Genomic DNA, 12731 nt, shown 5'->3' with positions numbered 1-12731 from the left:
CCCATAAGGAGGCGTGGCACAAGTCCGATTTTCCCAGGGTGTACGTACAGCCCATAAGTGGGAGGAGCTAGTGTGGGAAAATTCCCACGGTCAAAAAGAGGGCGTGGCTTAGAGGGCCATCAATCACTCAAAAGTGACACATTGTGTCCCTCTATACTCTCTCTAACAAGTGCATTTTAAAAGTCTGTGATCAGTATCTGCCTGTAATAAGATCCACTGAACGCTAGTGATGGGCACTTTCGAAACACGCTTCATGAAGATACGAAACCTTTACGAATCTTTTGTTTCGAATCAGTGGTTCAAGGTGTGTATCAAACTGCCAAAGTCACATGATTTCAGTAAACGAGGCTTTGTTACGTCATAACTGTTTCGAAACGTTTGGAAATGTCAATGGTTCACCACTGGGGGGCGATGATCTCTGTGAACCCATGAATCAGGCAGATTTACTGAGATTGAACAAGTGTCTGTGGGTTTAACCTGATCTCTGATCAGTTTTATACATTTGTAGAGGTTTTAATTAGACATAAGTATAATTAAAAGGAATAATAGTAGTTAATTGTTTCTTATTGGCCTGTTTAGCTGAGCCATCCATAAAATAAACAAAACAAGCACTGAAAATTGATAAAAGAGCATGTTGTCACATTCACCGTCTGTCATCGTCTTGTCTTCACTACACTTCCCAGTATCCTCTGTCCTCATCACCTGCACCTGCTCCTCATCACCCTCATCATCATCATCACCATCACCTGTTCATCATCATCGTTATTATCATCACCTGTTGTCCTGTCATTATCTTCTGTGTATTTAAGTTCTCCCTTTTCACTCTTCAGTTGTCGGTCAATGTTTGTGTTGTTAGCACTCTGTCTGTGCACGCACACTGTTTCGAGTATTCTTCAGTTTAAATAAATATTGAGTATTTTGGATCTTTGCCTGGAACTTCATCTTCTTCTACCCTGAGACGTTACACATGTATTATACAGACACTTGGTATTTAATCATATTAGATGATTAGTTAATTACATTTGATATATTTTACTTTCAATAAAACATTTGTAATGGGTTTGTAGAAGGTGTTTTTATGCAGTTTTTGGCCAGCGTGTGTCGTTTCGAAACTACACGCTTGCATGCTTAGACTAACGCTTCAAAACAATGAATCATTTTGTGAAGAAATTGGTTTAATTGATTTGAAGCTTTGAAAAGCTTTGTTTCTCCCATCACTACTGAACGCAAGTGCAGCTTTATTCAAATAAACCTGAACAAAACTAAGGCACCTTGATGCATTTTAAAAATATAACCCTATATAACACACTCACAAGAACGAGGGAGAATTGCGGAAGAATGTTTAAAAGATCTAATAATATTTTCATTACATTTATGAGCACTATAGTCTCTGAGTCTGAACAAACGACACGCGTCAGTTTAACACAGAAATAATAAAGACAGTTACACTTTTGTCCATTGTTCTTTTAATTGTCGTCTACATCATTCTTCTACCTCACATTCAGCCAATAACATGCTCCGACAGCACACTTCTACCTCACATTCAGCCAATCACACGCTCCGACAGCACGCTTCTACCTCATATTCAGCCAATCACACGCTCCGACAGCACGCTTCTACCTCACATTCAGCCAATCACACGCTCCGACAGCACGCTTCTACCTCACATTCAGCCAATCACACGGTCCGACAGCACACTTCTACCTCACATTCAGCCAATCACACGCTCCGAAAGCACACTTCTACCTCACATTCAGCCAATCACACGCTCCGACAGCACGCTTCTACCTCACATTCAGCCAATCACACGCTCCGAAAGCACACTTCTACCTCACATTCAGCCAATCACATGCTCCGAAAGCACGCTTCTACCTCACATTCAGCCAATCACACGCTCCGACAGCACGCTTCTACCTCACATTCAGCCAATCACATGCTTTGAAAGCACACTTCTACCTCACATTCAGCCAATCACACGCTCCGAAAGCACACTTCTACCTCACATTCAGCCAATCACATGGTCCGACAGCACGCTTCTACCTCACATTTAGCCAATCACACGCTCCGAAAGCACGCTTCTACCTCACATTCAGCCAATCACACGCTTTGAAAGCACGCTTCTACCTCACATTCAGCCAATCACACGCTCCGAAAGCACGCTTCTACCTCACATTCAGCCAATCACACGCTTTGAAAGCACGCTTCTACCTCACATTCAGCCAATCACACGCTCTGAAAGCACGCTTCTACCTCACATTCAGCCAATCACACGCTCCGAAAGCACGCTTCTACCTCACATTCAGCCAATCACACGCTCCGAAAGCACACTTCCACCTCACATTCAGCCAATCACACGCTTTGAAAGCACACTTCTACCTCACATTCAGCCAATCACACGTTTCGAAAGCACGCTCAGATACCGTGACGTTGCTTCCACTTTACTCGGAAGAACCAAATTGCTCAGAAAAACACAAAAATAACAATAAATAACAAAAATAGAGCGCTTTTATTATTTCCAGTGATGTGCAGCCTGTACATATCTGTTCACATCTCAAAAAATGTATTTTAGGGGGTTTCATGACCTTTAAAAAATGATAGGAAATGAATGTGTAAACTAACACACATAGATCAAGACAACATTTGTATTGTTACAATGCTTAAAATCACTTCAACAGTTTAAACTAAAACACTTTATGCACAATATCTGACAGTGAGTCTGAGTTCACATTATATTTCTGCAAACATGTTCACCTTAGTATTTCGTTAACTGGTGAAATAAAGATGAAGATCTCTCTTCCTCTGTTTTATTTGCTGATGAAGATGATGTGACTTTACAGAATAAAGAGTTTTATTTTCTTCTGTCTTATTTTCTTCTCTCTCTGCTAATGTAGGTTTATCTACTGTGATATGACAGATGAAGGTTGTTCTGATGTGACTTCAGCTCTGAAATCAAACCCGTCACACCTGAGAGAGCTGAACCTGAGCGAAAATAATCTAGGAGACTCTGGAGTGAAGCACTTCTGTGCCGTACTGAAGGATTCACACTGTAAACTGGAGAGATTGAGGTCAGTCACATTCACAGACAAGAAACAAATTTTTAAAATCACTTCAACAGTTTAAACTAAAACACTTTATGCACAATATCTGACAGTGAGTCTAAATTCACATTATATTTCTGCAAACATGTTACCTTAGTATTTTGTGATCTGGTGAAATAAAGATGAAGATCTCTCTTCCTCTGCTTTATTAGCTGATGAAGATGATGTGACTTTACAGAATAAAGAGTTTTCTTCTGTCTTATTTTCTTCTCTCTCTCTGCTAATGTAGGTTAAGATACTGTGATATGACAGATGAAGGTTGTTCTGATGTGACTTCAGCTCTGAAATCAAACCCGTCACACCTGAGAGAGCTGGACCTGAGCAGGAATAAACTAGGAGACTCTGGAGTGAAAAACCTCAGCGATATACTGATGAACCCACAATTCAAGCTGGAGAAACTACAGTTAGTATCATTATACTGTACAGCAATTACAGTGTGACTGAAGTTTATTTATTTGAAGACAGCAGGGCTTATGTTTCATTGTTTATAGCAGTGCACTTTCTGGGTTTTCCCTATTGCTCACATTTTTATGTGTTTTTTATCTAGATAGTAATTGTTTAATTTCCAGCATTTGATACAATGCACTGATTGTGTACATGCAGAAATCTGCCTTTTCAACAGAGAATAAAAAAGAGAGACGTCAAATAAATAGTTAAAAATGAAAGAGAAGAAACAGTGTCTTCCAGCACACAGAACTAGTGTGACTGGGTTTCAGAACAGACTATTGGAAACTAAATGCTGCTGTAGCTCTTCAATAAGATGATCATCATAGATGTGAACTATTGTTATTTCTCTGTCTTCAGTCTGAGTGATTGCAGTATTACAGAGAAACAGAGTCTCATCCTGACTTCAGCTCTGAAATCAAACCCGTCACACCTGAGAGAGCTGGACCTGAACAGGAATTATCTAGGAAACACAGGAGTGAAGCACTTATGTGCCGTACTGAAGGATTCACACTGTAAACTGGAGAGATTGAGGTCAGTCACATTCACAGACAAGAATCAAAATGCTTAAAATCACTTCAACAGTTTAAACTAAAACACTTTATACTCAATATCTGACAGTGAGTCTAAATTCACATTATATTTCTGCAAACATGTTCACCTTAGTATTTTGTGATCTGGTGAAATAAAGATGAAGATCTCTCTTCCTCTGTTTTATTTGCTGACGAAGATGATGTGACTTTACAGAATAAAGAGTTTTCTTTTCTTCTGTCTTATTTTCTTCTCTCTCTCTGCTAATGTAGGTTAAGATACTGTGATATGACAGATGAAGGTTGTTCTGATGTGACTTCAGCTCTGAAATCAAACCCGTCACACCTGAGAGAGCTGGACCTGAGCGGGAATAAACTAGGAGACTCTGGAGTGAAAAACCTCAGTGATCTACTGATGAACCCACAATTCAAGCTGGAGAAACTACAGTTAGTATCATTATACTGTACAGCAATTACAGTGTGACTGAAGTTTATTTATTTGAAGACAGCAGGGCTTATGTTTCATTGTTTATAGCAGTGCACTTTCTGGGTTTTCCCTATTGCTCACATTTTTATGTGTTTCTATCTAGTTAGTAATTGTTTAATTTCCAGCATTTGATACAATGCACTGATTGTGTACATGCAGAAATCTGCCTTTTCAACAGAGAATAAAGAAGAGAGATGTCAAATAATTAGTTAAAAATGAAAGAGAAGAAACAGTGTCTTCCAGCACACAGAACTAGTGTGACTGGGTTTCAGAACAGACTATTGGAAACTAAATGCTGCTGTAGCTCTTCAATAAGATGATCATCATAGATGCGAACTATTGTTATTTCTCTGTCTTCAGTCTGAGTGGATGCAGTATTACAGATAAACAGAGTCTCATCCTGACTTCAGCTCTGAAATCAAACCCGTCACACCTGAGAGAGCTGGACCTGAGCTGGAATTATCTAGGAAACACAGGAGTGAAGCACTTATGTGCCGTACTGAAGGATTCACACTGTAAACTGGAGAGATTGAGGTCAGTCACAAAATGCTTAAAATCACTTCAACAGTTTAAACTAAAACACTTTATACTCAATATATCACAATGAGTCTGAGTTCACATTATATTTGTGTAAAATTCTTCACATTCATGATTTGTTTGTAAGATAATCTCTCTTCCTCTGTTTGTGTCTTTCTAGTCTAGTCTACTGTGGCATTACAGATGTTTCTTCTCTAACTCAGTCTTTGATGAACTCAAAAGCACTGCAGTTTTTAAAAGAGCTTGATCTGAGACAGAATAAGATAGGAGACTCAAAGCAGCGGCTCAGAGACGTGATACGAGACTCAAACTGTGTCCTGAGGTGAGGAAACATCACTGAGATATTAAAGAGATCTTCATTTACCTCTGAAATGAGAACAGACCTTTCAAACATTCATTAAAGGAAATTATCATTACGCTTTATTGCAACAAAGGTTTTGTGTGAGAACAAAATGTGAAGTTATTGAAATGTTTAACACAAAGGAGGAAAGAGAACAAAAGCTCACTGTCACAGCTTTATACATCAACACCTGCTTTATTAACTGTGTCAGCAGAAGTGAATCATTTCAGTGTGAAAACAGACTTGGTCAGACTGTAGGAAAACGCTGCACTCCTGCTAAAATCAGTGCAGTTCCAGCTTCAGCTCACAGCGTCCAGCTCACATGAGAAATGTCTCTGTCTCTAGTGTGTTTTACTGTGACAAGCAACACGTCACACTACTTTACACTTACTTTACTCTCAGTTATTTACTAAGAGCCTACAAACATGTTTAAACTAGAGGACAAACGGCTTTAACTAAAGGTTTGTGTTTGAACTCAAAATATCATTTGTATTTGCTCCCTGTGGTTTATTCCATACGCCGTACACTCATTAGTTTCTCCTTTACAGAGACTCAATAGGAGTCACACCGACACACACACACACACACACACACATATGAACATGAGTCATGCTTTACATCTATTACATTTAAAACACAAATATCTATGCAAGATCATGTAAAGGCAGTAATTAATCTGATTACAGGAATTCAATTTAACTTATTTTATTTTTACATTTGCACTTTGTTCCTCTGAACACTGATTGTTTTCTCTTCTGTTTCACTTTACAGAGTAAATGAAGATCGATCATCAAACATCCCTGATGAAGATCAATCACCAAACATCCCTGATAAAGATCAATCATCAAACTCTGATTGATGCATTATATCATAGTGTGAAATGATCATGAGAGGAGCAGAAACCATCAGGTGATCCACAGAAGAGTCTCACTACTGTCTATGAGTAAATGTGTTTCATACAGGTGGAAGAGACTCAGACTTCACAATTAAATAAAGCAGCGTGTGTGTTAGCATGCGTATTAGAAACATGTGATATTGAATGATTCATGTTGGTTTATTATTCAGCCAAATGATGGTTTAGTTGTAATTAAAGGTGGAACAGAGGAAGAAGCTCAGATGAGTGTCAGCAGAAATCTTCAGTATCAGGCCTGCAAATATAATAATGTTAGTCTGCGGGCTTGAAGGATGAGGCCTTCACATTGGGACACAGCTAATATATGCAGGTGATAATGATGGTGATGGATGAGTGCACAGCTGAACATAATTAGTGTCCGGAACAACAGATGAATGACTTAAAGGCGGGCATACACTGCGATTTTCGTCCGATTTTGAGCCGAATTCTGACTTGTGCGACTCTTTTTCGGGTCGGGCCGATTTTCAGCTTTGTCGTGCGTCGTTTGTCGTGCAGTGTTATCGTGTACCGGTTGTTGGAGGGACCCGCAGGTTGTGCCAATAGACGATCAGAAGATGATCAGCTCGGCCTTATCAATAGGATTTGACATTTCCAATTAATGTATTAAATTATTATTATTATTACTACTTTTATTATCAAATTAATATTACAATTAATTTGGCCCGCAATAATTTTAGTCTATAGCGCATCACCCCATAACCGACGAGCTGCGGGGAAAAATAAAAGATTACTTAGATTAGCTTACTCCTCATTTCAAAAACAACTTGTTTTACATGAAATGCTTCTCCTCTCATTTCTTCACTACTTATGGACCACAAGAGAAATATTAAGAAGAAATTGACAATATTCAGTTTGGGGAATAACACATCTTAACTTGTAGACTATTTTCCACTGACTTATAGATCTTTAATAACATTTTAATCTCGATAAAGAACAATCATAAAATTATTTTTATGACTCTGTATTCCTCTACTGTAAATAAGAAAATCTTGTAATGCCTGCGACAGACTAAGAGTTCAGCAATCCTATAAGATCATTATAAATCACACTGTACGACATAGATCTACTAAACTTGGGTACGACATGTATGTAGACTGTACGATGATGACACCTATTGAATCGTAGGCTACGACGCAAGTTAGTGTAGAAGAATAAAACATCATGTGTCAGTGCTGAACAAACAGAGCAAGATGAATCACACTTTGGCAATTGTGTTTTTTATGTGCGCTGAAAAAGAGGAGGAAGCGAAAGAGGAGAATTTGGACGGGGTCATGGCTAGGGGAAAGAGGACAACTTGGCATGACAATTCTGCAAACGGAGCTTGAGGAAAGTAGTTTTAAGTTTTAGAGCCAGGTGGCGCCATTTCATGTTGCATTTTTATGGGCTAGTCAGTAGACACAGGTCGTAGCAGCAAACACACTGTGAGATGATCATGCTGAATTTATGACTGTCAGAAAATTATTGCAGGCTATTTTTGGTTGTGCAACCGTGAGAACAGCCGTCTTCTCACTTTTCTAGAGAAGCTGCTTCAGGAAGTTGGATATGGTGGAGATCTGGAAATCACAGCAAACATGAAGGTCATTGTGTCTAAATTGCAATTTAAATCACTTGACAGATGTAGATCTGTGTGTATGTATATATTTGTATTCATGTATTTCCCCGAATGATTTGTATATGCGACCGGAAGATGTTTGCTAAATAAGTTTGTGGTGTCTTGTAATCCCAAATAAAATGTAACTAACTAACTAACAAAGCCTACCCTAATTTCTTTTTAAAATGTTTTTTTTTTTTTTTTTTTTTTTTTTTTAAATAAAACAGAATTCAACAAAGTAATAATATTAACCAAATTCTCAAATGTAAATAAATATTAATAATACAACCTTACAAAATTCTCAACTTTTTGTCCTTTGTTGATAAACGTTTTAATAACAGTTTTATAAGAAATTCCTTTAATGCCGGATCCAATCCTCCATGTAAATCAAAATGATTTTTGAACATTTACAAAATTATTCATAGATGTTATCCTGTAAATGCAGCCGTTAGTAGATATATTCATACTGTTTGTGATAAATGCACTTCTTGTAACGCATCATTAAACATTTATTTTTTGTATTGCACCTTTTTCTATTTCTTTTTGGGCTGACTTTAAAATAGACATGACAAACTTTTAATTTAGAAACTCATGACATTTTTCTTTGTTTTCAAAATCCATATTTTTCTGACAATCAAAATTATATTATTATTCTTTTGGCAAAGTCTTATATTCATAAAACAAAACTAACTCAAAAGAAACCCATCTATTACGTTTTATAATATTGATCTCACAGTATACATTGAAACTCTTTCAAACACGAGATCACAAAACAGAAAAACTCAACACTAAAATGGCCAGCAGAGGGAGCAGTTTTGCCACAGCAGTCACTACAGTACAAAAGGAAATCCAGTTAAGAAAAGCGGGAGTTTAAGGGGCACATGAGCATCAGTTTCACATTTCTTGATCTAGGCAGCCCGGCAACATTTTGCACTGAGCAACTGATGAGAGAATTGAACGCTCCTGGAAGGAAGATAAATGTACTTTTAAAAACAACGGGTCAGGAAAAAACAGTTTCTAGCTACAAAATCTCTGGACTTGAAGTAGCTGCACTGAACAGAGGAAACACAGGAACAAATACGAACAGCAGCCATGATTAAATAATACATGGTAACAAACAAGCATCAGGAAACGTGAAAAAAGACAACAGGAAATAATGACAATCAAACCAAAAGTCCATGAGAATGAAAACTAAACTGACAGTTTGTGACACATTTCCTGATGTTTACAATCCCAGTCACCAAAATTAACGTTCCCAAAATGGAAGACCTGTAAAAGGTGGATTAGATTTACGATCTCTTTATGATCTTTGTGAAGCATCAAAGTGGTAGTTGTGTAGCTGTCAATGGAGGAACAGAAAGCTCTCAGATTTCATCAGAAAGATCTTTATTTGTGATTCGAAGATGAACGAAAGTCTTACAGGTTTGGAACAACATGAGGGCGAGTAGTTGATGAATTTTACATTTTTGAGTGAACTAAACCTTTTAACAACATTAGATGTAGGCATTGGGTTACTTATTGGAGTAAATGCTCAGAAAGCCTTGAATCCTTGGAGTGATTACCAGCGAGGGTGGTGGACCGAACACTTGGGTGGGACATTACTGGTGCATTCTCAGTGTGGATGGTGATGTATGGGATGTGCCAACAGTTCAAGTCATAATATTGAATATCATTGCTAACTTGGAAGAGCTGTTAATTAGACAGTATAACCAAGACTTTGCAGAACAGACGTATGAACGTCAGCTTTCTACGGTTTCTGTGGTGGCCAGATGGAAATATCAATGCAGAGCTTGCAATGCTTGTACACATTATCTGAGCTGTATCGTCCCCAAGCTGGGCCACATTTGCTCTTCTTAAGGGTCATGAAACCCCAAAACACACTTTTTGAGATGTGAACAGATATATACAGGCTGTACATCACTGAAAACACTCATAAGTTTTATTAACAATGGAAATTTGTTATTTTTGCATTTTTCTGAGCAATTTCATTCTTCTGGGTTGAAAAGCGACGTCGGAGTAAGGTCAGGGAGTGTGAGGTAGAAGCGTGCCTTCGGAGTGTGTGATTGGCTGCAGGCACGATCCTATGTCAGCTGGCCCTCGAGCGACTCTCTGCATTTATTCATGAGAAAGAGCTTGTCCAATCCAATCACTGCGCTGGATTACTCATGAGATCATCACATTACAGCGGAGAATTCAAACAACATGAGGAGCATGAGAGCGGTTTCTGAGAGGAAGCGCTGCGATGAGTTTAACAACACGCGCCACGGGGATTAGATCATTCATATACGGACCGGAGCGAGCGTGTTTCAAGTTTTTATGGACATATTTCATATACTCTAGTGCTCTAAACATGAACCAGCATGACACTTTAAGACAGCAGATGCTAATCAGGATTATTCAGATGATGTTATAAGCACAATCAAGCAAAAGTTGATGACTGCTTAAAATCTGTTAGGAACCGGCAGTGTCCCTATATCGACAGCTAACAGAGTTGTGTACCAAACGGGGCTTTAACATATTTAAAATAAAAAATTTCCTTGAAAAAACCTTGTCATATCTTAAAACCAGACCAGACCAGACCAGACAGACCGTTCAGACCAGTCGATCAGTCCAAATCTGATTATTTCGTATTTTATTCTGATTTTTTTTTTTATGTAATACTTCATTTAGAAATGATAAATTGATCATTAATAAAGTATGAAAATACAATTATTAAACACATTATAGAAATGCTTATAAATCAAGAATAAAGCATTTATAGCTGTATTTATAAACTGCTTATTAATGTCTATTAATGCTTTATAAATGATGAATTAACTGTTTAGTAATGCTTAACTAATGATTAATAGTGTGCAGTTATCATAAAGTGTTTCCAAAATATTTTAATAGCATAGCCTAGTAATTAATTTAACATGGATTTTGAGAAGGATGTTTACGCGATACTTAGCTTCACATCATCTCTAATCTCAATGCTACCTGAGGTGTTGTTGCCAACAGCAGACAGACATATCTTTGTAGAAATGGAAAAATCGTTAAAATGATCTTAATTTTAAAACATTTCAACACAGATTATATTAAGACTAGTGGTCAAGGCTGGATTAGTACCCCAGGGGCCCCTTGGCATTGAAGCTCATGGGCTCCCATGCAGTGACAACCAGCAAAGTGCAGGCAGCTGACCTTCACACCACCAGACCCACTCCACACACACACACACACACACACACACACACACACACACACACACACACACACACACACACACACACACACACACACACACACACACACACACACACACACACACACACACACACACACACACACACACACACACACACACACACACACACACACACACACACACACACACACAGACTGCAGAAGCAAACAGATACTGCACTTTACAACTAAGTCTCAAACAGGCAGAGGTGGGCACAAATACATCAAAAACTATTTTGTTACAAACTACAAATACTGGCTCATGAAATGTAACAAAATAAAATACAAAATACTGATGTGAAAAATGTATTTAAATAAAATACAAGTAATTAGTATTTTGAAAATACAAAAATACTCCCACAATAATCTTAAAGGGTTAGTTCACCCAAAAATGAAAATTCTGTCAGTAATTACTCACCCTCGTGTTGTTACACCCTTCGTTCATCTTCGGAACACAAATTAAGATATTTTTGATGAAATCTGAGAGCTGGATCACTCCTCCATAGGAGCAGTGTTGTGCCAGTTCACAGCTTTTCTGAACTAGTTCAAGTTCAGTTCATACATGCTCAAAGTGAACAGTTCACGTTCAAAGTTCACAATTTTAATTCTGAACTAGTTCAAAGTTCAGTTCATTTTACTTTTTTCGTGAGATATTCAAATAAATACTTTTTTTCACACTACGAGCTAGAAATCACTATACGTTCTTTGAAGCTGCTCATTGTAGACATTTGCTCATGACACTGCAATTGTGGGTTTCTTACCAGGTGATGAAACTTGCAGCAGTACAGACAAGGTAGACCAGTTCTATACTTAGTGCAATGAAATCTACCAGCATTTAATTAAAAAAAGAATATATAATATGAAATATGTATATATTATTTGATATATATGATATTATATATACATATGTGTGTGTATGAAATGAGCAAAACTCTTGAATGAAGGTAATGAAGGCAAAACTCAAAGGCACAAAAAACTTTATTTTTAAGGAAACTGCGTATCTTTATGGTTGATACAGTGATTTTTAAGATGTAACTTTGTGTAAGATGGAACTTTATGCAACTTTAGGTAGGTAACTTCAACTTTCATACAGTAGTTGGTGACCTTTTCAATTCAGTGCTGGGGACATGATCTACAGGAACATGGTTACACTAGTGCGAACTGAAAACTGAACCCCACCCCCTGGATACTTCTTTCTCCCCTCAGGTCAGTCCAAAGAGTTTTTTGTTTGCATTCAACACCAACTGTTTTTCGAAGTTGGCATCTCCCAATCGGTTTCTCCTGGGCCTAAATATCTGGCCACCAGTGCTGAACAGCCTCTCCACTGGAGCACTTGACGGGATTGCTGTGTTGTACTTCACAAACAGCTTTTTCAGCTTGGGTAGGACTGTGTACTCATTGAAGTTGTCAGCAGTTGGGGCATCCAGGTACATGTCCACCTCGGACTTGGTGACTGTTAATGGGCTTCGACTGAATTTAAAAAAGGAGGAAGCACTGTTTTTTCTCTCTGTTGCAGAGGTTTGCGCTTGTTCAGACTCCACCACAGAGATAGATTGCACTTCTTGCTTCAGC

At 38.0% G+C, this 12731-nt stretch overlaps 1 protein-coding gene across 1 annotated transcript in view; it reads left to right on the top strand.

Annotated features, from left to right (window-relative positions):
- The window catches only part of LOC311090436 (NACHT, LRR and PYD domains-containing protein 3-like), a gene marked incomplete at its 5' end in the record, with an annotated part of 32482 nt that extends 24385 nt beyond the window's left edge, over nucleotides 1-8097 (top strand). Inside the window, 7 exons of the mRNA XM_084125693.1 lie at nucleotides 2892-3065; nucleotides 3328-3501; nucleotides 3903-4076; nucleotides 4346-4519; nucleotides 4920-5093; nucleotides 5257-5418; nucleotides 6208-8097. Coding sequence (XP_083981819.1) covers nucleotides 2892-3065; nucleotides 3328-3501; nucleotides 3903-4076; nucleotides 4346-4519; nucleotides 4920-5093; nucleotides 5257-5418; nucleotides 6208-6295 — 1120 coding nt within the window. The 3' untranslated portion in view covers nucleotides 6296-8097. The remainder of the gene's footprint in view (nucleotides 1-2891; nucleotides 3066-3327; nucleotides 3502-3902; nucleotides 4077-4345; nucleotides 4520-4919; nucleotides 5094-5256; nucleotides 5419-6207) is intronic.
- Between the last annotated feature and the right edge of the window lie 4634 nt (nucleotides 8098-12731).

Source organism: Abramis brama, assembly GCF_963993115.1.
Source record: "Abramis brama genome assembly, chromosome: 10".
Taxonomy (NCBI): domain Eukaryota; kingdom Metazoa; phylum Chordata; class Actinopteri; order Cypriniformes; family Leuciscidae; genus Abramis; species Abramis brama.
This window is presented reverse-complemented; position numbering and strand designations above follow the sequence as displayed.